Genomic DNA, 26915 nt, shown 5'->3' with positions numbered 1-26915 from the left:
GAGCCGGGACCCGCGGCTGCGCTCCGGTACCGGCCCCGCTCCCGCTCCCGCCCCGCGCGGCTCGGGAAGTTGCGGCCGGGCCGGGCCGGGCTCGGCGCTGCTCGGTGCCCCGCGCTCCGGAGCGGCTCCGCACGGCGCGGGCGGCTCCGCTGCGGTGCCGTCGGTTCGCTCCGGCGCGGTTCGGTTCGCCCCGGTGCGGCGGGCTGGGAGCGCCGCCAGGTGAGTGGGGCCGGCGGAGCAGCTCGCCCCAGGAGCCGCGGAACAACTGCCCTCGGTGGGGGCAGAAACCCCCCCGAGCCCCCGGGGGAAGGAGCCGCCCCGCGCGGGGGTCTCGGGGCGGGGGAGGCGGGGGCGCGGCCGGGCGGGCGCCGAGGGGGGCTGGAGCCTCCCGGGGGAACCGCGCTGCCCCCACCGCCCCTCGGGACCCGGCCGGCTGCCTGCAGCTCCTTTGCATCTTTCCTCCGCCACTTACGTAACTGGTTTGGGTTTGTTTGGGGTTTTTTTCCCCCTCTTCTCCCTCCTTTTTCCCCCCCGGCGCTGCCGTTGGCTGCGGGAATGTTTGGGATACTTTGGTTCTCCAGGTGGATTCCTGGGCTGCAGGCTCAGCTCTGCTCGTGTGGGAGGGATGTTTTGCTGTTGCTTTTCCAGCTTTGAGCGTTTCTCGAATTTTACCTTCGCTACTCCTCTCTGGGGAGGCTGAGGAGGCGCAGGTCGGCACTCGGAGCTCTCGGTCCCTCCGAGTTGCCCGCTGAGCCCCGCGTGTGCCGGGAGCCCAGGCAGCAGCACCGGGGCTGTTTTCCAAGAGAGCGGGCAGACTTTTCAAATACAAAGTCGTCTCAGCGCCTCACGTTCGCTTCTTGTGAGCGCTCTTGAGGAGCAGCACAGAGTTGGATGCAGTGCACAGGGTTAAACGAAATAGTTCTGAAGTCGGTGCGACGACACAGGAGGCTTCGGGAGGGGATTTGTTTGCAGCGAGAGGTTAGTGTAAGTCAAGTGGCTGAAACTTTGTTGTAAGGTAGATAAGCTTGTGCAGGTGCCCCAGGACGAGGGGAGGTGGCAGCTGACCCCGAGGGGAACCGGCTTCGGTGCCGAGGGATTCATCAGCTGAATGAGTGTGGGTGGGGGGAGAACCCCCAGCCTGCTGTGGGAATCACACAGCCCCTTGTTCCAGAAGCCAAGGCAGTACCTGAGGATCATCTTTTCGTCTGCCCTGTGCTGCTGCACCCTGGGGAGTGCAGGAACACGGGGAAGCTGTGAGGGGTCCATGTTTGTGCGGAGCTGCAGCTCCCGGCTGGGCAATGCTGTGCCATGGGATTCTCCTTCTGGTTTTGCCCCGACCCCAACAGGACCTGTCACTGTTGCCTTGTCTCGTCTGTGATTTCCATGCTCTGAACAGTGACCTCGATTGCTTGGAGGAAGCAACACCCGCTGTTACATAAACTGTGGAGGGCGAGCGCTCTAGGAAGGGAGACTCCACCGAGCCTTCAGCTGGTTCTGATCCCTTCTGGATGGGCAGAGGGGAAGCTGTGAGGTGATCTGGCGATAGCCTCGCAGCTGGCACGGTGTGTGCTCCCTGCTCTCCTGCACGCTCCCCGGTGTTGGAGCAGCCTGCCAGATGCACGGCCCTGAACTAGGAGGGATTTTCTTGCCACACAGTTTGGGCAGCCCGGGTGCACTGTGGGAGCACAGGCTGGGACATGTGAACTGCTGCTGCAGGACCCTGTGCCCTCTCCAGGGTACCCTGGCTGGCCAGGATATGGCTTTGATCCTGTTCTGAGCACAGCTGTCTTGCTGAATTACACCCAGCTCCTCACTCGGGCCAGAGAGAGCTCCTGAACTGGTGAAGAAGTGTCTTGGCTCCCAGGGCATGTCCCGGGAAGTTTGGAGGGTGAGGGTTTATCCTTGCGCAGGAGAAGAGCGCGAGGCAGGCTGCCCCACTCCCATGGGCTGCAGAAAGATTTGGCTAAACCTTCCCAGCTCCATTCCTTGTGTGCTGCCACCGGGAAAGGAGAGGGGGAGATGTGTGCCCCGAGCCCCGTGTGCTGCCCTCGGGGAGGCCGTGGTGTGTGTCTGGCCCCGGGAGGGCAGGGAAGGAGCTGTGTCCTGTCCCGCTCCGGGGGCCGCTCCCTCGGGAGGGTTCCTCCACAGGTTCTTCCCTCTCCGTTTAACATAAGGATGAGCCAAGTCCCTCCAGGACTAAATATAGTCAAAGTATTCGTTCTTCAGCACGGATACAAAAGCTGTCGCGACGGAGCCGGGAGGTAAATGGCCTTTGGGGGCTGACTCTGCTCTTCCCTCCGCAGGTCCCGGGCTGCCGTGCCGGGGCTCGGCCGTGCCGGGGCTCCCCAGCGTGCCTGCAGTGCCGTCACCGAGAGGAATGCCGAAACGAAGGGGCTAATGAGCACCAGAGAGGGAGGATCTATAACTTCCAGATGGCAACGAGCCCGTAATCCCTGTGGGATGAATTAGGGACTTGTCAACGCAGCAGAGCCTGCTGAAGGGAGCAAAGCACACCACCTCTGGCTCCAGGATTGCTGTGAGAGGCTGAGGGCATCCCAATGCTGCCAGCGCTGGACACCCTGCCCCGAGCTGCCTGGCTTTGTCTCACAGAGCTCTTGTGCTGCTGGGAGCCTGTCCCCGAGCACTGAAGTAATTTTTGTTTTAACTGATTGCATGTTCTCCAACCAAACGCCATCTGGGTCCTGCTCCTCCTGATGCAGAAAGGGACTTCTGCCCTTAACAGAAAGACTTCTTCCTTCTGGTTTTTATGCCCTGTGGGATTGTAAAGTGTCTTTCTTCCTGGATTTCATCTCTCATCAAAGTGTGTTTTGAGGAATTAGGGGCTTATTCCCATGGCTTTATAAACCTCTGGGATCTGAGGGTTTCTACGTTGCCACTGCTCCCACCTGCCTGCGATGGGGCGCGAGCAGGAGCTGATCCAGGCCGTGAAGAACGGGGACGTACCTGGAGTGCAGAAGCTGGTGGCCAAGATCAAGGCGTCCAAGAGCAGTGAGTACCTGGGCAGAGAGCCCTGGGCTCCCTCCCCCTGGCTGGGCACTCCTGCCAGTCCCGGGGTGCGAGTCTCAGTGCTGGCTCTGACCCCTGGCACAGGAGTTATGCTGTGGCCGGAGGTGGGAGCGCAAGCACAGCCCGTGTGGATGAATGACTGGGCTGTAAGCAATCCTACAGCTCAGCTGGGGTTCCCCTTGGGCCCGGGGCCCTGCAGTGTGGGCCACTGAGCAGGGATGGGTGAAGGGAAGCAGCCGTGGCGGGGGGAAGTGAACCGCTTTGGGGGGACGCTGCTACAAAGGGTCTTTAGCGGTTGCTGCTCACTCCCAGCCGTATTTATCTTGTGAAAAATTATCATCCCAGCCAGTCGACTGGAACCAATCGTCAAGCCTTGAATTTCAGTCTGGTAATGTTTAACCCTTCAGCAGGGCTGTTTTCTTGCCTGTGCTCTCAGAAAGGTCAGCAGCAAGCAGAGCTTGGAGTGAGCAGGGGGCTCGGGGGGGTCCCCAAGGGCACCGGGGTCCTGCAGATGCTGCACAGCATCTGGAGGAGATGGGGAAGGTGGAAAGGTGGATGAGATCCTGGCCACTGCCACGGAGCCTGTGTATAGACCTGAGCTCCTGGTCGTTTCTCCTGACAGACCAAGAGAAGGAAACTGGGAAAAGTAAATAAAAAGGCTCTGGATGCCATGTCTGGCTGGGGGAAGGTGCACCCTGGCTGCCCGGGCTGGGGGAGTGTGGATACCTCTGCCAAGGCTGCTGCTCATCGTGGGGGGTCTCGTGGGGGTGGGTGGGAAAGCTGAAGGGGAGTAAGCTGTCCGGAGGAGGGAGAGAGGAAACTCAGGCAGGAGGAGGCTTCTTAGGAGCATCTCAGAGCGGAGAGACTGGCACGACGAAACCCGAGTTAGGCTGAGGATTATAAACGTGAGGACGGGATCAACTCCCCTGGGTCATCTACTGGAAAGCTTTGACTGGGCCAGAACTTTGCAAATCTCAACTGCTGGGCTTTCAGAAGGGCTGGGAGCCACATCCTCCCCAGAACAGGGGCATCTGGTGCCCCTTCCCTGGGTGAAGGTACTGGGTGCTATTGCCTCTACTGCTCAGGGACTGTGCCTGTACAGGGTCCCTGAGCTGAACAAGAGCAGTCTGTCCATGTGGATGGCTTGAAGGACACCCCCAAGGCAATAAATATTTGCCAGGACATGAGTGTCCTGCTGGCTGACGCAGCCCTGTGCCCATATCTGGTGTCCCATGGCCAGGCAGTGTGTGCAGGCTGGGGTGCTCATGGCTCTCCTCCTCCTGCACACCCAGAGGGGTGAAGTCACACTTGTTTTCTCCTGTACCCTCCAGTAACTCTCTCACAGTTCAATCCTGTCTGTTTTCTCTCTGGAGTCTTCCCCTCCCTGCAGCCGTGGGGCACCCACGTGAACATGTGTGTTTAACTCCCCCGCTGCAGCGGCATCAGCAGCTCCCTCGGCTTGTTTTCATTTGATTCCTTTATAACGAGGGGCCAAAAACCCCTGACCCCTCCAAGGCCACTGCTGCAAGCCCTCTGTGGGGCTCCTGTGCTTGACCTGCTGTGGGGCTTGCCTGGTGCTGGAGGCTCATCCCTGGCATGGAGGGCACCGCTTCTCCCCGTCCCTTATGGTTCCCTTTCCCTCTTCTCACCGATGCCATGTGAGCCAAGCATTTGCTGCCTTTGCTGCTCATTAAAGTGCCTTTTCCATATGACAGGCTGAGATGCTGATTTTTTTTTTTTTTTTATTATATATTTTTTTAAATCCCTCTAAGAGTCCTTCTGCTGTCTCAGTGGATTGGGAGCTCGATCGCTGTGATCAGCCCTCTGGGGCTTCCTGTGCCTAAAAAAGTCACCGCACGTAAGCAGAATCCAAGCGCCAGTCCCGGCAGCGGGAACTTCAGGGACACGTTTAATATTCTCCGTGCGCAGCCTCTCCCCGCACAAGTGGGTCACAGCACCTCTCGTTCCGAGGTGCCGGGGCGGGCAGGGACGGGATTTTTGGGGGCAGGAGCCAGGAGGGAAAGGGCAGGCGAGGGCAGCTGTCCTGCCTGCGGGAAGGGGACGGCGCGACGCCGTGGTCACTCCTGCATCCAGGGAGGGGGTTCTGGTCTGGGAGAGCCAGGCTGCTCCTGCCGGGCCAGCCGCGCTTTGCTGAGACTCCCTGGCAATGGAAACATCCCGCTTTTTATTTTCCTTCTCCCTCTCCCCTCCCCTCTGCCTCGGGAGCGTTGCAGAGTTTAATTGAAATTGTTAAACGACCCATCACGGCTTTGGCCTCTCTCCCCCGCGATCAATCACGTCCCTGGGCGGCTGCCCTCGCCAACAATGCACCAGGGCCAGCAGCGAGGGGCTGGGGCTCCCGGGGGAGGTGACAGGCAGAGCCCCTCTGGCCAGGGATCTTCTGGAGCTGGACAGTGCCCGGCAAAGTTTGGGTGTCCCCATCCCTGAATGCAGGATCCAGGGACAGGGCATGGGGGATGCCGGGGTGATGCTGGGAGAGGGGGAGCCCCTGTGATAGTGGAGGCTGGAGGAGCTGTGAAAGGCGATGGGAGCTGGACTCACTGTTTGCCTTCCTCAAGGGAGTGGTGAAGATTTTTGTTTAAACGTATGCAAAGTACAAAGAAAGGGCAGCAGCTGAGCAAACTGGTGTGAAACTCTCAAGGACAGAGAGCAAAGCCCCGCTGGGGTTCAGCTGCTGCCTTGAGGAGGTTCGGTCAGCCACTTGCCCCGTTTCACCAGCTTTGTTGGTGCTTTCCAGACCTTAGATATTAAGAACTAGGGGGGGCTCATGGGACATGGCTGTGTTTGGGTCATGACCTAACTAGTCGTTAAATGCTAGCAAAGCTTGCAGAGGGGGCTTGGCTTTATCTCCATGCCTGTGTTGGAGCCTCTCACCACTGCACCCCAGCAGCACAAAGCATGTTAAGGTTTTCTCAAGAGCTGTGCCAGCCGTCAGATGCTGCTGCCACCATCCAGTTTGGCAGGAGAAGGGCGATGTTGCTCCACGTGCTGTGAGACTGTAGCAGGCAGATGTGGGATAAATCGCTCCTTCTCTCCCCCTTGAATTTCCTCCTAATCCCTAGTAGCTGTATCAGCTTAAGCCTCCAAGCGCGAGGTTTAATATCTCTCCTGTGATTTGTTAGCCGTTGCCACCGGCGCTCTGTGTCCCTGTCCTCTGCAGAAACATCCGCCCTCCTTTTATGACCTGCTGGGATTTCTGCTTCTCCCAACACCAGCAGGTCTGTAGTTGTTTGGGGGAGAAGTTGCTCCTTTTTTGCAATCTGTTAGTTATTTTGTAATAATGTTGGATGTGCCTTTGTGCCAGGCAGCATCCACCCTTACAGAGGAGGACTATCTTCCTCTTCACTGCTGCTACCGAGCAAGGCTTGTCCCAAACCCTCGGGTACTCCAGGTGCTATTCCTGGTCTGGCTGGAAAGCAAAACTTATCGTGTCAGGATCCTTATCATGTCAGGCTCTGTTACACCCAATGGCTTTCCCTGGTGGCAGTGGTGCAGGGGTGCTCTCCTGCTCCACTCCTGCCCTGGGCAGTGCAGGCGGCTGGACCTGGCTCTGCCACCGAGCGCAAGTGTGGCTCTGGCCACATCCCCTGGAGCCCAAGTTTGGAGGACGAGTTCCCAAAGCGTCCTTGGCTGTGTCCTCCCCTCCTCTCCCCGCACGCTGTAGGTCTGACGGGCTGGACCGGCTCCACAGCCGCGCTCCGACTTGGAGAGGCTGTGGGCACGCCTGCGGAGAGACGCTGAGAAACTCTGCCGAAACGGGCAAAACTCCCTCTTCCTCCAGGACTGAGCCAGCAGCGGGGCGAGGCACCGTGCCCGGGCAGCCGGGCTGGCCGTGGCCTCGTGCCGGGGACCCCACCACCCCACAGCGTGCCCAGACCTGCTCCTAACCCAGCCTGCGGTGGTGGCTGGTGGGAGCGGGAGAAAAGAGCCTTCAAAGGCTCTGGAGAGTGCGGCAGCCACGAGGCTGGATGGTGGTGGGGCTGCAGCTCCATGGCAAGGTTGGGTCCATCCTTTCTTCCTCCTCCTGTGGCTCTTGACCTCCCTGGAAAGGGGGGTTTCCTCTGGTAGCCTGATGTTTGCTGGGTGGGTTTTCCCATCCTGGCGTTCCCACCTCTCTAGCTGGGAAGGAAAAGCCCCGCACAGGCAGCAGAAGGAGTGAATGGCTAGTTGGTTTTCAAAGCTGGGCTCCAACGGGTGTTGTGTTTGGAAAGGGGCCTGGCTGCCACTGGAGTGCCCGGAGCCAGGGAAAGAGTTGCTGTGCCAGTGCAGGAGATAAGGCACAAGCAAACAGCATCACACAGGAAGATGGAGGAGCCTGTGCTGGGCATCAGCTGGCCCAGCCCCTGACCCTCTGCACCCCATTTCCCTGTGTTCACAGCTCCACATCTTCCCCTGTCCCAGGTCTGTATTTCTGTCCCCAGCCTTTGGACACCCACTGGCAGGGCAGCCTGTGGTCCCTGCTGTCAGCCTGGGCCACTGCAGCTGACTTTTTCTTGTCTTTGTAAAAGAGTGGGGGGAAAACCAAGCTAACCCTTCTGGGGAAGGGGATGAATGTAGGGACTTCTGAGCCTGCTCCAGACCATGCTGCCATCCTTTGGAGATGGCCAGACATTGCTGGGTTATGCCAGGGAATCTGGGATCTCCTGGAAATGCGGAGGCTCCCTCAGGGCCATGGATGGAGCCAGGCTGGCAGCCACCCCAGTGGCACAGGCAGGATGCTGAGGTATGGGACAGGAGGGGAATTTCCATCCCTTGGGCATTTCCTGGTGACTCAGCCCAGACCAGGGGGCTTAGCTGCCCCTCCCCAAGGGCTGCAGAGGCCGTTTTGGCTGTCTGACCCAGAAACACATGATAATTCAGATGACGACAGCTCAAAGGCAGACAGGGAGGGCAGCCCCAGCCCAGGGACACTGTGTGCCCGGCTGCCAGCAGTAACCAGGACAGTGCTCCCCAGGGCTGCAGAGAAGGGGACGTGGCAAGGACACTGCCAGCACTGGCATTCCATCCTCTGGCTTGACTGGCTTCAGGAGGGAGCTGGTGGACCACAAAAACGACCAGCATCACTTCTGCCACCCCTCTGTCAGGATCCCAGTGCCACAAAGAGGTTTTTCTGGGAAGGTGGGAGGTGAATTGTTGGATCCCAGTGGCGATGGACCGCGTGTAAGATGGTTTCCTGCTGGAAATGGATGCTTCCACCAGCATTGCTCCGGCAAGAGTTAAAAGCGGGGTTGGATGCCGTGCGTGTATGTGTGCATGCACGCGCCCTGCTTTGTTTTTAAAAGCGCCTCGGCTGTCCTGGATCCCTGCCAGACCCGGGGCCTGCCGCTGGCAAAAACTCCGGCAAAGGAGTATGAAAGGGGCAAGAAACTAAATAACAATAAACCACCTTTTTTTTCCTGGCTGCTCTAGCAAGTGAGAGGGTGGGGAGGAGCTGCGAGCATTCTGGCTCCCCCTAAATCCCATCCTGCCTTCCCTAAAAAATCGTGCCTGGGATGGAGAGGGAGGGATCTGTTTGAACCTTGGGGCTGTAATATCACCCAAGCCTTGCCAAGGTGTCATGGTGAGTCACAGACCTGTCTGGAGATGCCCAAACTGCTTGGAAATGGCTCTGTTGGTATGATCTCTACCCTCCCAGGGAAGGAAGGGCTGGATACTGTGGCCCATCCCTCGCTCCTGCGGGATGCTGCCCAGGGTAGGTGCACAGCCACCCCGAGCCGTTTGCAAGCCCAGGGAGAAAGGCCGGAGCTGCAAGGGAGCGGGGCTGTGATGGTGAGATAAGGGAGCAGGGAGAGCCTGCGTGGGGCAGGCGCGCGGCTCCCGCAGCGTCCCAGGCCTGGTGCAACACGTCCGGCGGTGCTTCCGCCAAGCGCTGCCAGCGCCGCTCCCCGCGGGCCCGGCCAAGGCTGTGCAGGGAGCACGAGGCCCCCAGCGCTGGTGCCATGCCCAGACCCCTGCCCCGTCCTCCCTGGGGCCATCCCAGCAGCTGGGTCTGCCTCGGCCACCTGAGGTGGGCGGCTGTGCTGGGAGGGGTGAAAGCTCCTGGGATTTCGTAACGCTGGGCACGGCTGGTTGTGTAAGGCCCTGTCTGCTTGGAAAGGAGTTGGCGAGCGTGGCACGGGCATCTGGTGCCTGGCACTGAGGTGTCCCCAGCAGCGAGGTTGGCTCAGGCTCTGCCACCCACTCTGCAGGTGCCTCTTGCACCCATAGAACATCTATCCCAGTGCTGCCTGCCTCAGTCTCCCACTCCAGCAGCCCCTTGTGGAGCATCGCCTTGTTTCTTTGCCAGGACAGGCGTGGATAAGCCTGAAGGAGGTTTCCAGCTGGAGGTGAACTGGATGCAAATACCAGTATGGAGACTGGGGATTAGGAGTCTCACCGATCTTCCCCTTCCATGGGTGTCCTGTCTCCCTGGGCAGGACACCCAAGTCACAGCCTGTGCAGCCTCTCAGGGACCTGGGATGTGTCCCTACCATGGCAAGGCCACGTGAGAACCACTGGCCTCAGTGGCCTCCAAAGGGGGCCAGAGTCCTCCCTGGTGGCTAATCATTGCCTACACAGGGAACACGGGGACACGGTCAGTCTGGCCAGCAGTGTGGGGTCCAGCACAGCCATGGTCCAGGGATTGCTTTGGGCTGCAACCCAGGCTGCTCTGATTGGTGTGAAGCAGCTCTTGTTTGGTTTTGTGGGGCTGACACAGATGGGAAGGGCTTCCTGAGCCCTCCTGGCTTCCCTGAACCAGTACCTGCTAATCCTGCTGGCTTAAAAAGAAGGGAGACACTCCTTAGAGGGAAGGAGGCTCCTGCACAGAATGAGGTGCTGCCTCTGACCCTGCTCTGTGTCTCCAAACCTCAAGAGCTACTTAAGCAATGGGAGAGCCCTCAGTTTCCTGCTCAACAGTGTTAAGGTGCAGGCAACTCCCTGTCTTGGAGCATCTGTCCCACTGGTTATATTTAGCAGCACATGGATATCCTGGAGCTGCTTCTCTGTTCCTTTCAACCCAAACCTGGTGTAGATGAGCAGGTGTCCAGCTCCATGTCCCTGAATTCATGACTCTGTCCCAGTGCAGCCTGCTCCAAATGCCTGTGGCTTTGTGAGACTGAATTCACACCAGGTGAGCAGTCCTGCATGAACATCTCCTCCCAGGAGCAGTGCAGGTGGGCGCCTCTTCTCAGCCCCAGCTGGGTACAGCCCAAACCCTGGAACAGGGACCAGCATGTGGCCATCAGCCCCCTGTACCCACACATGTTGCTGGCTATGTTTGCCAAAACAGTACCTTGTTTTCCAGGAAGGGATGAGCCTTCCAGAGCCTTCCAGGGCTAGTTGGCTCTCCCAGTGCTTTCCCAGAAGGATTGCCACTGCTCAGAAAGCTGTTCCCTGCCAAGCCTGGGGATGGAGCAACGCGCCATGGTCTCGTGGCCAGGGTAGGGGGCATTGGATGCCACAGGAGGGGTAGCACAGAGCAAGAAAAAAAGGAGCAGATGGAGGCAGGAGGGTCCCATATTTCCCTGTGCTCCTCCACTTTTTCCCCGACCCGCCCCGGGATGCTGCGGGGCAGCAGGTGGGGTTTCAGGGCTTGCTCCCACGTCCTGCCTGCGCCGCCAAGTCGGGCTTGCCAGGGCCGTTCCCGACACGCACCCGCCGTGCTGGGAAGGCGTAAACAGATCGAGTTCCCGGCAGGGGTCCAGGGAGCAGGCAGGCCTTGGCTTGTGTCCCACCACCGCTCCATCGGGATGGGGTGTGGGGAGCGCCCAGGCAGGGCTGGGGTGGAGGGGGCTGACCTGGCACGGGGTCGCTGTGGGAAGCTGGGCACAGCATTGGTCTGACAAGGAGCCAAGGATGTTGCCTCTGCCTCTGTTTACCTCTGGTGCTGAGTTGGGCCTGTTCTTTGGGGGGTGGGAGGTGTTGATGTACTGCCCCCAAACCCCTTCCTGATCCCTTTATGGGAGCTGCTGACCAGAGCTCAGACTGGGGGTCTTCAGATCCAGCTCCTTTTTTTCTACTGGAGTTGTATTGTGATGCCTTTGACCTTGCTGTAACTAACTCAGCCCTTGTCCCTTCCAAGGGATATGGGGGGATGGGGCTGCTCTGTGTTGCCTTTGTCCCCAGCTGGTCCCCAAGCAGCTGCTGCCCGGCTCTGGCGTCCGGGCTGGCAATGGGAGGAACCTGCTGCCCTCCCTGCTGGCCCTGGAGCAGCTGGGATGAGGGGAGGGGGTCAGGAACGCAGTGCCCAGAATAGCTCAGCAGTCACCAAGGGCCCCCAAGGGATGGGAAGGTGGGTGTGGGTCCTGGGGCGGGTTCCTGCTTCCAGAACAGGCTGATGCCTCTCCCCAGGACACAGACTGTCCCTAACTGCTAAGTGATTGCTGCTTCTATGTGGGGACATGCAGGGTGGTGCAGGACATCCTGGTCATGTAGCTGTCATGTCCCTCTCCTGTCCACTGCATATGGAACCCTGTTGTAGACCAGGATCCCAGGCAAATCCTTCACTGCCACAGCTGTATGAAAATATCCCAATCCAGCTAAGGCAGTGGGCAAGATTTTGGCAAAGGCTTCTCCCACTTTGGAATGGTCCAGCCAGAAATGCAGGCAGGCAGTTGGAGGGTCTGATCCATCTGGGAAAGAGCTCTCACTCTGGGCATGGACCATGCCACGGGATGCTGTTGAAAGGACAACACTTTTCCCCACCTTGGGAGGGAAAGGAGAGTGGCAATGGGACCATCTCTCTCAGGCTGGAGAGAGCTTGGCCTGTGCCTGCTCGTGATGGACCCATCCCTCTCCCATTCCCACTTGCCAGCAGCATGGAGCAGCCAGTCAGTTCTCACGAGTTTTGGTAGGTGACCTTTGCACAGGGAATGGGAACAGCAAGGTGGCCTGTGTGCCCTCACCATAAGGGATTTGGAGAAGGATCCCTCCCGTCCATCATGGCTTGGGAGCTGCGTGGCCACTGCTGAGTGAGATCCTTACACTTTTTCCCAATGCAGATGCCACAAATGGCTGCAGCACCATGGAATCTGCAGGAGCAGTCACCCATCCAGCATCCCTTGAGACTGGCAGGAACCAGAGGCCACATTTTGGCTCTGTCCCGGAGAGGAGACATTTTGCTGAAGCTGCTGAAATCCAGGCTGCAGTTCAGAGGGAGCTGGACAGTGCAGGCATCACTTGCTGGAAGGAAGCTTTAGGAAGCTGAGCCCCTTATTTCAGTTTGGCAATAAAGAATATAGTCAGCAACCCCCCAGAAGTGGAAATCCTTGGTTCTTAGGAAAACCCAGTCCCCAGGCAGCAGCTGCCACAGCCCAGGCTGTGACTGTCCCAGGGGACCCTGCTGGCACGTCCCTGAGCAGGGCTGGCGGCAGCACCGGCTCGCGGGGTCAGAGTTGAGGAAAGGCATCCGCAAGGTATTTTTAACCGTGTGACTCCAAACTGGCCGCCAGCAGCCGTCTGAGGTTAGTCCCGGGCTGCCGACAGCTGATTGCCCACGGGCTGCCGGGGAGAGGGGGGAGTTTTGAGTAAAATTCAGTTCCCAGCCGTGTGGCAGCCTTGGGAAGGAGTGGCGGCACTTGAACCATCAACCTTGTGGGTGACCTCGAGCGAACAGCTTCACCTCCCGCTGCCTCCCCTCCCATCCTGTGTGTGCCTTGCCCAGATTAGCGCAGCCAGGGTGGGGACAGCCGCTCCGTCCGCCCTGGCAGCGCCTGCTCCAGGTGCACGGCAGCTTCCCTGGGGCCAAAGGAGGAGGATGTCACAGGATTTCCAGCCTCCGCATCGCTGTGTGCTTTGAGTACTGGCTCCACCGGCTGGAGCAGCTCCTGGGTGCCAAGCTGCCATGTGCGGGCACGGGGCTGGTGCTGATGGCGACGTGGTGCCATAGGGCTGTGGCAGCCCAGTTCTCCAGCCTCAGCCTTGCCCTGCTTCCCCTGGAAGCTGCAGGGTTGCTGCAACCTCCAAGCAGTGTAGGGGCTGGATCTTTGTTTCGCTCCCTTGAGCCCACAGGGTTTTGTTGGCCACTGTTGGCTGCTCTAATTTTTATCTGGGGCTCATTGTTAGAACCATAAAATAAATAGGTACGTGCTGCTCTGGAGCGTCAAACCCCTCCAGGTGTAGGTGGGTTGCTGGGTTCCTGCGTCCCTGCTCGCCCTCCCTAATTAACTGTTGCTCAGCTAATCCAGACTTACTGACCTGCCCTAATCTTCCCATGCAAGGCCAGCCCTTCACTGCTGCCTCCTGTCGCTCACCTCTCACGTTCCCTGTGAGCCTCTCTCATGTTCACAGCCCTGGGTATGTGATGGGCGGTGGTACCCCAGAAAGCAACAGAATACACAGTGGGGTACCCTGGCAAGCAGCATCCCCCCACGCAGGGCTGCCGAGGTTGCTTTCCTGACCAGCAGGTCCCTCTGTGCCCACGCTCACACTGCTCCTCTCACCGTCCCCCCACATCCTGCTTCCCCTCTTTCTTCCTCCCATTGACCTGCTGCCGGTTGGATTATTTCTCCCCAGATGCTGCAATCTGCATTTTTCCCAGGTTGAATCTGCCTGGGTTTGTTCTCCTAATCTCTCTAAGTCCTTTCTGTGTTATTTTTGCCCTTGTGAATCTGTAGCACATCCACCACAGATTATGCTAATGCACCATTTACTGGGTATGGCATGAATGACAACACTGAGTGTCTGTAGGTGCAGCCCCTTCGCCAGGGTATCTGGGATAGCCCTCCCTTGGCTTGCAGGGAACCAGCTGGACATGAGCTAAGGTGCATTGTTAATGAGCTGATGCTCTGCTGGTCCCATGTCCCACCGCCCAGGCGTGCCCGCTGCAGGTTCAGGCAGTGCTGGCACTCGGCCTGGGCCCCCAGCGCTATCGGCCCATCTCTTCCCGCTCAGGAGGCGTCCTGTCCTTTCGGAAGGATGGGGGAAATGGAAAAGGCTCCACCTCTTCCCTGGGCAAATACAGCTCCTCTGAGTTCATATCCTGGAGAGCGGAATAGCCAAGTCCCAGCAGGGACGGTGACTTCACCTCCCGGTAACGCGTTTCCCCGGCCAGCTGGGAAAGGAGCCCCTGTATCTCCGAAGGAGCCGCCTGGCTTCTCCCACCCAAAGCCTTTCCCAGCTGTTTCCATCCTGGATGGGGCTGGGGGATGCAATTTCAGCTCTGTGGGGAAGGGGTGTTACCACTTCTCCCATCCAGGGGAGCTGGGCTAGGCTGCATCACTTTGGGATAGGCAGCCACTACAAACCCACAAATTATTGTGGAGAAGGGGTGCAAGCACCATCCACCTCACCCCATCTGAAATCCTTCTGAAAGTCAGAGCAGGAGCATATGTTTGGCTTTTGCAAGGGGTGAATCCAGCCCCAAAGGTTTCCTGTGATGTTCTTTTCCCTGCTTGGCATTTGTCCCCTCTGTCCCCTGTGGCCATCAAACCTTGGGGTCGAGAGCTGAGAGCTGCACCTTCTTCCCAGCTGTGTGGATGGAGACAGGGTTTCCGATTCTGCTTTTCCTTTCATTGTTCTGGGAGCCTTCACTTTGAACAAACTGCCTGTTTTTTCCTGCTTTGCTTGTGAGGGGAAGCAGCAGGGGGGAATTGGGGGTTTGGATGGGGGTCCTGGAGTAGCTGGGCTGAGGGTGAGTGATCAATGTCTGTGCTGTGTGGGGATGCTGCCCAACGTCTCATCTGTTGCCAGCCTCTTAAAAAACCTTAGCAGTTTGATTTACCCTGGAAAAAATATTCCCAGACTTCTCTAAAGAAGGAAAAAGGCTCCCAGGTGACTCTATGGTCCTGTTGCCCTATCCCTCTTTGTTTGTGGTGGGCCTCCAGCCCAGCCTAGGATGGAAGGCAAAATCCCTGGACCTCTCGAACTCCTCTGCCATCACCCACCTTCACCATCATCCACCATCATATCTGAACATGCTGCAGGACAGTATTGCTTAAAGAAGGAGATGAGGAAGGAGGCCAAGCTGCCAGAGGAGACTCAAACATGCCATCAGCAGAGACAAGTTGGTGACAGGAACAGCTTGTGCTCTGTGTGGCTGTAAGCCCTAAGATTTGGGGCTCCAGACAGGGCTAAATGGTGACTTTTGTTGAGGTTAGAAAAAAACATTAGGTGCAGGGATACTCATAGCACAGGGGTGCTGTATCCAGTCTCAGGATGCTGTAGAAGCTGCCCAGAGCTCAGCTCCTGGAAGGTTATTGCACTTGCTGGGATTATTCCAGGCTGCTGAAACCAGGAGCAGGGCTTGGTGTGACAGCCATCCTGCAGCCTGTGCAGTGTCAGAGCAGGCAGGGCCCTGGTCTGCTCCAGGGTTTGGTAGGTTTCTCAAGGGGTGAAAATGCCAGTTACTCTTGAGGAGTTACCAGATGTTGGTGTAGGGACAGTAAGGGGCTCCCAGCTGCTCTCATGTCAATGCCATTTGCCCTCTGCTGATGGGATTCCACCTCCTTGATTGCAGCCTCCCCATCCCTGCCAGTTAACCCAGTGGCTTTGCCCCAGTCACACCAACCCCCCAGTGCCTGGCTTGGCAAGGGGCCTGTTTGTCAGCGTTGGTGGGGAGCCCATCCTCAGTGATGCTGCAGAGCCTCAAACCTGGCACAGGCTCTTTGTGGGCAGGAGGGCACCCCTGGCCTTTGGACACCTGTGGCATTGGGACAGCCATGCCATTTGGGCACAGGGATGGGTGCTCAGCCAGGTTTCCCAGGCAGCAGCACCTTGGCAGCCAAATTCACCAACCATCACCACAGGGGAATTAGGGGAGCCCCTGTCTGGGGAGCCAGGCACAGCACTGGGCTCAGTGTTTGGGGTGCAGCTGGTGGCTGTAGTAGAGAGCTGGGGTCAGGAGCCCTTGGCTCTCGCCCAGCCTCTGTTCTGAGCTGGCTGGGCAGCTTTGGTTGAGTTTCTTAACATCTCTGTGGCTAAACTCCTTCCCTATCGAGGTGGGTGAATCTTCTGAGCGTATTGGGAAACTGCTGCTGAAGCAGCCGCTCTGCCGGGAGGCTGCGCCGGGAGGAGCCGGCCGTGGGTGGCCACAGCGGACGTGCCTGTGGACGGAGAGGTGACAGGGAAGGGTGATTCCTGCTGAAGAGGGATGGACATCACCTCTTTGGGTCTTGATTTTGGCCAAGATGGTGAGTCTGTCCTGAGCCCTGGCATGAACCCATCATGTGCCAAGGCAGGGCCACCCCGGGCCATCACAGGGCGGGTTGGGTGAAGCTGTCACCTCCTGCCACCTCCGCCTCCGGCTCCAGAGGCTGCCACCACCATCGGAGACGGCTGCTGCTCTGCGGGATAGCAGCTGATTAGCTCCTCCAGCTGGTTTATTGGCTTACTGGTGACAGTCCCCAGGTGGATTTCATTTTCCCAAGAGGGTACGTGCATGTATTTGGTGTGTTCAATGCACACTGTCCCTCTCCCACTGCCCAGGGAAGCAGAATGGTGTTCCTGCAGTGCCCTTGCAGGGCTTTCCTGCATGCAGGGTACTCGTAGCAGGCAGTGTAGGGGTGCTCAGGACTGGATGTTCAGGGATGCTCATGGTACAGGGACACTCAGGGTTGATGCTGTGGCTGGCAGCACAGGGATGTTCATGACACTGGAATGCTCAGACCTGCGGCACAGGGAGGCTCATGACACAGGGGTACTTGCAGCCAGCAGTGTGGGGATGTGATTTCCCAGGACAAGGGGATGGGATGAGAGTCTGTGACACAGGACCAGCAGAAAGGGTTGTTTTTGTGGCAAGAAGGTAGATCTCCAGTTATGGATTTGTGTGTTGTCCTGGACAGCAACAAAGCCTTGCAAGTGGTGGAGCTCTGCTGTGGCTGCCCTGGCTGGACAAATCCGGCAGGGGCTCACAGCACTAAAACCTGCCTTGTCCTGTGTGAGAGCCAGGGCAGGAGCATCCAAAGGGCAGGACTCCACAGGATATTTGGGCATTTCCTTCCCCAGCCAAACCCAGGCGAGCACGTGTCACGGCTTCCCAAGGAGCACTTAGGAGGGATTGTGTCGGTCTCCAAGAGCTCGGGGTGAAGCTCACGGCTGTCCCCGCAGGACCGAGCTCTCCGTTGGAGGGCAGCGGGTGACTCAGGGTGCCCGGTCCGCTGGCACAGGGGTGCTGGGCTGGCCGAGGGCACGCCTGGCTCCACGCAGCCGGCACAGCCGGCGCCAGGCGAGTGCCTCGGGGGGGGGTAAATACGGCTTTGTGCCGGGCCGGCTGCCAGCGCGGCGGGTGAGGTGCCCGCCCCGGCCGGCCGCTCCCCGGGTGCCTCCCGCACCCCGCGAGGAGCCCAGCCCAGCCTGGCATGCCCGCCATGGGAGGGCGGCCCGCGGGGAAACCGAGGCACAGGCGAAGGAGGCTGCTTGGGAATGCGCCATGCGGGGCTGTGCCTCAGTGGGGACCCAGAGGCCAAGGGCCGGAGCCAGGCCGTGCCAGGGCTGAGGGTCCCGGCCCCGTTTGGTGCTGGGCGGCCGCGCTGCCTTCGCCACGGCCGGCGGCCGGCCCGACATTTGTAAGCAATTTGCCGGAGCGTTCCGGAGGTGCTTCCCGCTGCCGCTTGGCAGCCAGACGCCGCACAGAAGCTCTTCAGCTCCCTCGAGGCCTCGCTCAGGCCCGGCCCTGCGCTGCGGAGCCTCCTCCTGCCCGGGCAGGCGCCGGGGACGCGGCGGGCCGGGGCAGAGCGGGCGGGGACCCCTCACGGGGTCGTGCTGGGGAGCAGGGCCGGGCGGGGGGAAGCCGCGGCTGGAGTTAACCCTTGGGGTGCACCAAGCTGGGTTTTTTCCCTGGAAATAAATAACCCCTTCAGGGTGCCTTGTATTTCAGCGCTGGGTCCTTGTTCTGGGCTCATTCTCCGGGTTATGAGCGTGCTCTGGTGGGGAATGGGGGTTGCGGATCAGGCCTGAGAGTGCCCCTGGCCCAGTGATGATGTGGCTGGGAAGGATCTGACCACGCCATCCCAATGCTGTAACTGGATTAACCCTGCAGCCCTTTCCCAGCCCAGCTCTGCAGCCCCCTGCCAAAGCTGACCAGGCCAGACTGGGAGGGCTGCGGGATTGGGAACAGCTTGGCCCAGCCTCTGCTGAGCTCCAGAACATCTGTGTGGAAAAGGATGGGTAGCCTGGGCACCAGCGAGGAGAGAAGGGGCTGAAGAAATGGGGAATACCTGGGGAATTGGTCAAAAGGAGCACATGGATGGAATGAGGAGGGGGAATGCAAGGAAATGTCCCGTCAGCTGCCTTCCTGTCACCAGGTCCCTGGAGTTTGAGGCTGTGCAGCAGGATGGCACTGGTGGAGGGGTCCCAGCTGCTTGGCTGTGCTCTGCTTCCCCTCCATCCCTCTTTTTCTCCTTTCCCATGCCTTTATGCTGGGGTGTCAAGACACTTTCCCACCCACACTTCACCTACCAGCCTTGCTGCAAACCCTCCAGCTCTCCAAGCAGTGATTTACCCACCTGCAAACCAGGGATGCTTTCCCTCTCTGCCCAAGGTGGACCCAAGCATTTAGGAAGACCCCCAAAGGGAATGCTGCTCCTGGCTCTGCTATTGGTGACCTGCAGCTTTCTCAGCCACCCACACCATGTCTATGTGGTCCTGCCCTGGGTCCTGGCCTGGCTGAGCTGCTGGAGCAGGGAACGAATTTGAGGAATGTTGCTCAGGGAGATGTGGATGCTGCCAGCTGCCTGGGACACCCACTGTGTCCTGGGACATCCCAGCCCTGCTTAGTGGACTGGCCAGCTCAGTCCCCTTGAAGGTGGGGTTAGGGATAGGATATTTGGGTGAACTCCCCTTCTTCAAACAGTGGGCATTGCTCAACTCCAGGACCAGCCCCCAGGGGCTGTGGGATGTTTCTGCCTCTTTTGGAGGTGTTGGTGCTCACTCTCCATCCAGCCTGTCTCTTTTCCCAGCATTGCACTCCCAGTGGTCATCATGGAGGGTCTGCCCCTCCTGCCCTGAGTAAGGACCACTCTTCCCCTCTTCTTTCTCCTCCCCTTCCCGACCCTTTTCCAGGGGCAGTTTTCAGCTGCAGATAGTGGGAGCAATCCCAGTGGTTACGGTTCTCTAGGACTCAGATCAGAAGTGGCCAATTTACAAGTGAAATGTTATTTCTTCCTGGCTGCTGAGGTCAAGGGAAGCGACTTGTCCTTGATGAAGACCCCAGATCCTGAGCTCTTGGGGCTGGAAGGGGGAAGTGGGAGCTCTGCTGAGTGATGGCTTTGGGAGCCAGTTCCTTTGGGAAGGTCTGTTGGGTCGGTGGCTGAGGCTCAAAGACAAACAGTCCCTGGAAGAGGTAATTAGGGTGATCCTGTCCTGATCCCCTCAGCTGTGGTGAGGAGTCACGAGTCCTTCACCAGCAGCCACTCCAAGCTCATTTTGTGTTAATTAGGCTGTTTACAAAACACTGTAAATTGCAGTAATGAATACCCCAGTCCTTGGTTTCCTTTAATTATCCATTTGCATGATGAATGAGCCAGCCCCCCTTCAGCTCTTCTTTTCCAGCAGAGGGGTCACAGAGCCTAGTATGGCTTAAGGGATCTGCCATGCAAGGTGGGCAGAGACCTTGGGAGAGAAGGAGAAGGGAATTGAGGAGGAGAAGAAGAGGAAGGAAAAGGAGAAGGATCTTCAGCCCCAGAGATCTACCTGGCTGCGAGGAAGGGGCTCCTTCCCCAGGACCCCCCCACAGCCAAGTGGGGTTTGAGCAGCTGTTTCACCCCAGGCTCAGAGCCTGGCACTCAGACTTTGATTTTCTGTAGGAAAAAGCAGAGAAACCATTCAAAGCATTTAATCCTCCCTGGCTCAGCGCTGGGGCTGCCTGGAAAGGCAGAGGAGGAGTGGTGGTATTTCTTGCCCCCCCACATACCTTCCCCTTTCTTTCCCTTTTGACTTAGCGGGTGAATTCCAGAGATGTTAATCCGCTCTCAGCCCCTCGGTGAAGAATAAAATGTCCTCTCTGTGTGGGAGGAAGGAATCCATTGGAATTAATTGTGGGAAGGGGCAGGGAGCTGGGGGAGCACTGGGGGTGCGTGTGAGGCTGTGCTGAGGGTGGGCTGAGCATCCTCTGCTGCCCAGTGGTCCCTGAAGGAGCAGAGATATGGGCAGAGGGGTAGGAATAGCCAAGGTGGCACAATCCTTGGGTCTCTGAAGGGGAGGGAGGGCTGGCCAGGGGAATGGGGATGTCCAAGGTAGCACAATCCTTGCATTCACAGCTGAAAGCTCCGGCCTCTGCCCTGGCCATAAAAATGCCAGCCATGTGGTCTGTGGGCCAGGCCTCAGTGGCAGTGGCGGGCACAGGGAGCGAGTGGGGGTAAAATGGCCCCACTCAGCAGTTTTGGTGTGTCCGTGCCTATAAAGGGGAGGGAAGCACTCGCTGTCCTGCCAAGCCAGGGTCAGGAGCTGCGGGGTCTGACCCATCCCAGGGGCACACATGGATAGGGCAGGAGAGATGGAGGGAGGAAAGGTCTAAGCTCAAGCTGGGTCAGCCCACTGAGGGTCCGTGGAGGTGAAAGTGGAGGCAGAGGAGAGTAGAGGAGAGACCCCTGGGATGGGCCAGGCGCTGTTCTGTGCGCTGGGAGGTGGGTCTGGTGTGGGATGGGGTTCATGGGGGGGCCTGGGGGCCTGCAGGCTCTGCCTCCTGCCCTGACCTTCACCTCTTGTCTCTGCAGAGCTCCTGGGATCTGCCAAGCGCCTGAACGTGAACTACCAGGATGCAGACGGGTGAGTGCTCCCCTGGAGGGTGCTGGGTGCTGCTGCCAGGCAGGGGGCTCCTCTCCCTGGTGTCCAGTCCGTCCTGCAGCTCAGGGGAGCTGGAGAACACATCAACATCCCAGAATCAGGGAAGCCCTGCACAGGCAGAGCCAGTGCCTGCCTGGATCTCAGCTGAGGGCAGTGCTCAGTCCCTCCTGAAAACCCTTCATAAATCCCTTCTATGTGTCCCTCTGTGGGGATGGGGTTGGATAGGGATGGCAGCGTGTCCAGCCAGTGCCCTGTGTCCCCCTGGTTGAAGCCCAGAGGAGCACCCAGCCGGCCTCAGTGCCTGCACGTGCTCATGCCTGTTTAATATCCCAAAAGCAAAATCCCATTGTTTTGGGGGGAGTTGGAGAAAGAAAATATGAGGTTGCCCAGTGACCACAGCATATTTGTGTAGCTCATCACTTCCAAAATCCAAGTACTTAATAAACTGGGTACTGAGAGTTAAAGAAACCACAAAGGCTCATAAAATAAATAAGCATATTATTCTTATTGAATTAACTCTGACCTGTCAGTCATTAGCATTGTTTTTATGTGTTCTTGTTGTACCTAATTTCTACATGTTTTCTTTTGGAGGGCTCTGTAGGAAGAGGTGTCCATGATGAGTCCTAACAGGCCAGTGGGGGGTTGGGAACGTGCAGGATGGCTCCGTCTTAAAATAATACTGTGCAGATGGAGCTTAATAGAAAAAGAATTTAATAATAGAAGCAATGATCTGATTCTGATAGGGCACAGGGTTTGTGCTTGGGCAACTCCAGGAGGCTGATGGTGGGAACTGGGGTAAAGGGTCTGTTCTCTGCCTAAGGAACACGGGCAGGGTGTTGGGTTTCGCTGGGGCACAGGAAGGGGATGATGGGGAGGTGAGACATGAGCATGGGGAGGGCAGTGTGTGTTCCGGGAGAGCCAAGGTGCTGGTGGTGTCCTTGGCATCACCTTGCTCAGGGCTTGGAGAGGATGGGGTGGGCACCCCAGGGCAGAGTGAGACCCCACAGAGATGGGTCAGGGGGATTTTGTACTCCCCCCACATCCACACTTTGAGGCAGAGGTTTTGCTGTGGCTCAGGACATGGTGTGTGTACTGGAGAAAGGAGCAGCCCTCTCTTCTGGGGTTAGTATCCCTCCTGCAATGCTGAGACTTGCACAGGGATCTGGGGATGCAGATCATGAGGAGAGCCATGCTGGACGAGCTGAGTCCCTGGCACTGGGTTTGGACACTGCAGAGCCCATTGGAGCCCGAGGCTGGTGCTGTCAGGAGCCCCCCATGTCCCTTGGAGTGGTTCACGGGCTAATCCCCGGTGGCACAGGGACCCCTCTCTTGGCCTTGGCCCTTCACGTGACGGCTCAGGGGAGTGCCAGGCAGACAGGCCTCTTTCACAGCCCCAAGACACTGGGCTCTTTCATTACCGGCGGCCTCCCACGCTCTGCCATGGGCTCCTGGCAGCCCTGCTGGCATGAGGAGGGGGCAGCTGGCAGAGGGGGCAGGAGTGGCCACAAGGCCGATGTGTTTGCTGGATGCTGTGGGCAGCGTTGTGGCTGCCTGGCTGCCCCGTGGAGAGGGGAGGTGCATCTCTCTCCATCCTGCCTGTTTCCCCCAACAGAGGGCCTGGAGTGAGGGACTCCTCTCACTGGGGTTTCCCAAGATACACAGTGTGCCTGCATCCCTCACAGAGCCCTGGGGCACAGGCAGCTTGGAGGGATTCATCAGTGTTTTGCTATGGGGAATCTGAGGCACTGGGAGTGGCGAACCTGGGAGGATGTCACCATGAACAGCCAGTGACAATCCCAGCCCATGTCCCCGTGCAGGGGGTGCTGTGAGGACAACACAGTGGGGCTGGGGGCCGGGCTGAGCCCTTCCTTGTGCCACAGGTTCTCAGCGCTGCACCACGCAGCCCTGGGCGGCAGCCTGGACCTCATCTCGCTGCTGCTGGAGGCGCAGGCCACCGTGGACATCAAGGACAGCAACGGTAAGGGGTGACCCCGGGCACGGCCCCCGGCCCAGCCCCCTGTGCCCGCCGGGGGCCGTGTCCAGCCCTGCTGAGCCGCGCTGCCCACAGGGATGCGGCCCCTGCACTACGCGGCGTGGCAGGGCCGCCTGGAGCCCGTGCGGCTGCTGCTCCGCGCCGCCGCCTCCGTCAACATGGCCTCGCTGGACGGGCAGATCCCGCTGCACCTCTCGGCGCAGTACGGCCACTACGAGGTGGTGAGTGAGAGCCCAGAGCCCAGAGCCACCGTGTGCCCTCCGTGGGGCTCTCTGGGGTGCTGGGTGGGGGCAGACCTCGCTGTGCCAGGTGGGAAGGAGGCTGCAGGGGGATGCTGAGCCCCTCACCACGTTGCTCCCCTGCAGTCGGAGATGCTGCTCCAGCACCAGTCCAACCCGTGCCTCATCAACAAGGCGAAGAAAACCCCGCTGGACTTGGCCTGCGAGTTCGGGAGGCTGAAGGTGAGTGCTGTGGGCTCTGCCCTGCACCAAGGGCTTCTCCAGGGGCTGCTGTGGAGCCCACTGGCTCCTCTGGGAGCAAAGCGCGGGTCTGGTCACAGCTGCTCTCCCTCCACAATGAGACTCAGAGCCTGGCAGACAGCAGCTGCCTCCTCCCGTGGCTAGACACAGCCTGATCCTGAACCTGGGAGCTGTGGGTTTTGCCCCTGACCTCACAGCAGGACTGTGTTAGACTGGGAGTGAAGCCAGGAGTTGTTGCTCCTGGTTCTCCACAGCCTTCCCCTACCCACCCCAGCTTTGCTCACAGTTAAGCATGGATAGGCTGAGCTGGCTAATCCCAGCAAGCTCTGAGCATCCAGCCCTGCTCCAGGTCCCCAGCACAGTTCCTGGGGACAGGGCCACGCTGTGCTCTGTGAGACCCTAGCCCTGCCAGCACCATTGGTTTGGGATGGAGCACAGCCAGCCAGACTGTTCTGTGCCCCACTCAGAGGGGACCAGGGGGATATTTCCATTTTTGGAGTATCTATAATGTCTGCAGCTATAAACAGGGCAGTAAAAATAACTGCTCTGTGCCTCTGGGTTGCCCTGAGATGCTGAGAGTCGCTCTGGGCTGGAGAGACTGGAGGTTTTTAGGGCTTGGTCTGAAAACCCTGATTATGGGAAGACTATTTCTGGCTGTTGTGACCTTTTGCAGCCCCTCACGACAGTGAGGCCATGCCAAGCGCTGTCCAGCTGCAGCCAAGCCTGGGGCTGTGGATGGAAGGGAGTGGCAGGATGGGGAGTGGTGGGCTGGCCCCAGGGATGAGCCCCTCAGTGGGAGGGTGCAGGTGGGGGTACCTGCACCCCATTGCTTACCAGTGCCTCATGCAGGTGGCCCAGCTGCTACTGAACAGCCATCTGTGTGTCGCCCTGCTGGAGGGACAATCCAAGGATGCCACTGACCCCAACTACACCACTCCGCTACATCTGGCAGCCAAGAACGGGCACAAGGAGATCATCAGGTAATTCCCTGCTTTATTCTGGAAAAACCCATCATGGCTTCAGTCTCACTTCCTCCCAAACACACCTTCCTCCTGCAGGCTTCAGCCCCTCATCCCCAAGGCAAGTGCAAGGTGTTGTCCATTTCCTGCCGTAAAGCAGCCGAGTGCCTGGTCCCGATGTCCTCTCCTCTTCTTGCTCTTGCTTTCTGCTTCTGCCCTCCCTGGACTCCTCTCTTTCATGCCTCTCCCTCCTTCCTACCAGGCAGCTGCTGAAGGCTGGGATTGAGATCAACAAGCAGACAAAGACAGGCACAGCCCTGCACGAGGCCGCGCTCTACGGCAAAACAGAGGTGGTGCGGCTCCTGCTGGAGGTGAGCACGGTGGGGATGGGGCTGGGGACAGCCCCTGGGGGTCACTCAGCACCCTTTCCCCTCAGTCCCTTGCCTCCCTTGAGTCTGGTGGCAGACAGGGAGCTGGCCTTGACCGTGTCCTCTCCTGGGCAGGGTGGAGTTGACGTGAACATCAGGAACACCTACAACCAGACAGCACTGGACATTGTCAACCAGTTCACCACCTCACATGCCAGCAAGGACATCAAGCAGCTGTTGAGAGGTGAGGTGGGGATGGCACTGAGAGGGGTTTCTTCCCTCTGGGACCTGCCTGGGCTCCCAGTGCTCCTCCTGAACAGCCTAAATCAGTGCCAGCATCTCAGTCCCCCTCTCACATGTGCCCCTATCCTACATGTGGGGCAGTGTCTGGGGATTGAGGCCTTTCTGCAATATTAATGTTTTCTTCTCTCCTCTTCTTGCTCTTGCTTTCCCCTTCTGCCCTCCCTGGACTCCTCTCTTTCCTCCCTATGCTATGGCATCTCCTTTCTTCCTCTGTCCCTTGCCTTCAGAGGCATCAGGAATCCTGAAGGTCCGAGCTTTGAAGGATTTTTGGAATCTCCATGACCCAACTGCTCTCAACGTCCGAGCAGGAGATGTCATCACGGTGAGGCTGCTCTCTGCTCCCCATCCCCCTGCTCCACCATGCCCTGGGTACCAGCCCCATCCCTCTTGTCCCATGACAGGTCCTGGAGCAGCACCCAGATGGCCGATGGAAGGGGCACATCCACGACGCCCAGAAAGGCACCGACCGGGTCGGGTACTTCCCCCCCTCCATTGCTGAAGTCATCAGCAAGAGGACAGGTCAGTGGCCATCCTGAGCATGCTGGGGACAGTCCCCTGTGCAAAACCTTCCCAGCCTTCCCAGCACCTCCTGTCTGACAGGCCCTGCAGCCCTGCCTAGCTAGGGGGGAAGGGAAGGCTCAGGGGTTGTCACCATGGTTGGAACACTCCTTTGGGGGTTGTGCTCAGTTCTCCCCCTGTCCCTGCCTCCTGCATGAGCTCTGACCACGTGTGTTTTGTCTTTGAACGCAGGCATGGTTGTGCCCCGCGTGGCACCCGCGCAGCAGCGCCAGGGTCCCCCCGGGGCCCTGCCAGCCCCCCCTGGGGGGCTGCAGCACCTCCCTGATGAGTGTCCACACCCGGCAGCCCCGAGCGGCCCAGCGGCCTTTGGTCACCTCACCCTGAGCCGGACGGCCCCAGGCCCTGATAGCTCAGGTCAGGCCAGCACCTGGGGAGGGAGAGCGGCTGGGGACTTCCCCTGTTCCCAGCCCTGCCTGGCCAGGGGCACAGGGGGAGACTCCCCTTCCACCTCTCCATGGGGAAGCAGCCAGATGAGAGGGAGCAGATGTAGGAAAAGGGAGTTTTGGGGAGCCCTTAGAGCAGCCCCTTCTCTCCCTGTGTCTCAGCCCTCTGTGTGTCTCTTGCCACCCAGGTCACCCTGTCTGTGTTGTGCATGCTGGGAGGTGGGAGGGAACTGATGCATTGTCTGTGGCTGGAGGATCTTGTGGGAGATCAGTGGCATCAGTGTGTTGGCACTGGGTCCTTGCTGGGCACCGCAGTGCCCTGTGTCTGGGGAGCTGCTGACGGGCTCCCTGCTTGCCCCAGCAGCAGGAGACAGGAACAGCGTGGGCAGCGAGGGCAGCATCGGCAGCATCCGCAGCGCCGGCAGCGGCCAGAGCACCGAGGGCACCAATGGGCAGAGCACCAGCATCCTCATCGAGAATGCCAGGGTAGGCACAGCCCCTGCTCCCCTGTGCTGCTTCCCTGTGCTGGCTCAGGCTGGACATAGAGCCCCATCCCCTTCCATGACCCCTCCTAGCAAAGGAGGGCCTGCTGGAGTTGAGTATCCTACACCAAACATCTACTTGCTGCCAGGACTCAGCAGGGAGATGCTCCTGGGGACACCCTAGTTGTTCCCCAAAGCACAGCTGGCCTTTTTGAGTGGAGCTGGAGGCTGTGGTTGGCATCACACAGCATCTCCATCATGTGCTGTGTCACCTGAGAGAATAACAAAAGGCCCTGAGCCAGATTCTGCCCAGATCTTTTGCTGGGAGCCAGCCTGTTGCAGGGTGAAGCTGTGACCAGCAGCCCAGCATGGGGACCACCACTCTGCTCCTGAGGGTGTGACAAAGCTGGTCTCCAGAGTTGGGTCCTTCCTCCACTCACTCCTCCTCTCCCTCAGCCTCTGCCCTCCACCAGTGACAACCTCCAGCAACACCTTTTGGGATCAGAGCCACACAATGGGACCTCCCCAGCAGGTGAGGGCTGTCACAACTCCATGGGGCCTTGGGGACGGCTGTCCCCACAGCCCTAGGGGCTGTTCACTGTTCAAGTGCCCCTGTGACAG

At 59.0% G+C, this 26915-nt stretch overlaps 1 protein-coding gene across 1 annotated transcript in view; it reads left to right on the top strand.

Moving 5' to 3' along the window:
- CASKIN2 (CASK interacting protein 2) overlaps window positions 1-26915 on the top strand; it is a 33420-nt gene continuing 6505 nt past the window's right edge. The window contains exons 1-14 of the mRNA XM_058817326.1: window positions 1-219; window positions 2304-3009; window positions 20679-20730; window positions 22629-22726; window positions 22817-22962; window positions 23107-23202; window positions 24070-24200; window positions 24442-24550; window positions 24683-24791; window positions 25078-25172; window positions 25252-25369; window positions 25601-25783; window positions 26177-26298; window positions 26751-26826. Coding sequence (XP_058673309.1) covers window positions 2916-3009; window positions 20679-20730; window positions 22629-22726; window positions 22817-22962; window positions 23107-23202; window positions 24070-24200; window positions 24442-24550; window positions 24683-24791; window positions 25078-25172; window positions 25252-25369; window positions 25601-25783; window positions 26177-26298; window positions 26751-26826 — 1429 coding nt within the window. The 5' untranslated portion in view covers window positions 1-219; window positions 2304-2915. The remainder of the gene's footprint in view (window positions 220-2303; window positions 3010-20678; window positions 20731-22628; window positions 22727-22816; window positions 22963-23106; window positions 23203-24069; window positions 24201-24441; window positions 24551-24682; window positions 24792-25077; window positions 25173-25251; window positions 25370-25600; window positions 25784-26176; window positions 26299-26750; window positions 26827-26915) is intronic.

This window comes from Ammospiza caudacuta, chromosome 19 (genome assembly GCF_027887145.1).
Source record: "Ammospiza caudacuta isolate bAmmCau1 chromosome 19, bAmmCau1.pri, whole genome shotgun sequence".
NCBI classification, from domain to species: domain Eukaryota; kingdom Metazoa; phylum Chordata; class Aves; order Passeriformes; family Passerellidae; genus Ammospiza; species Ammospiza caudacuta.
The sequence above is the reverse complement of the archived record's forward strand: the minus strand, read 5'-3'. Positions and strand labels throughout refer to the sequence as shown.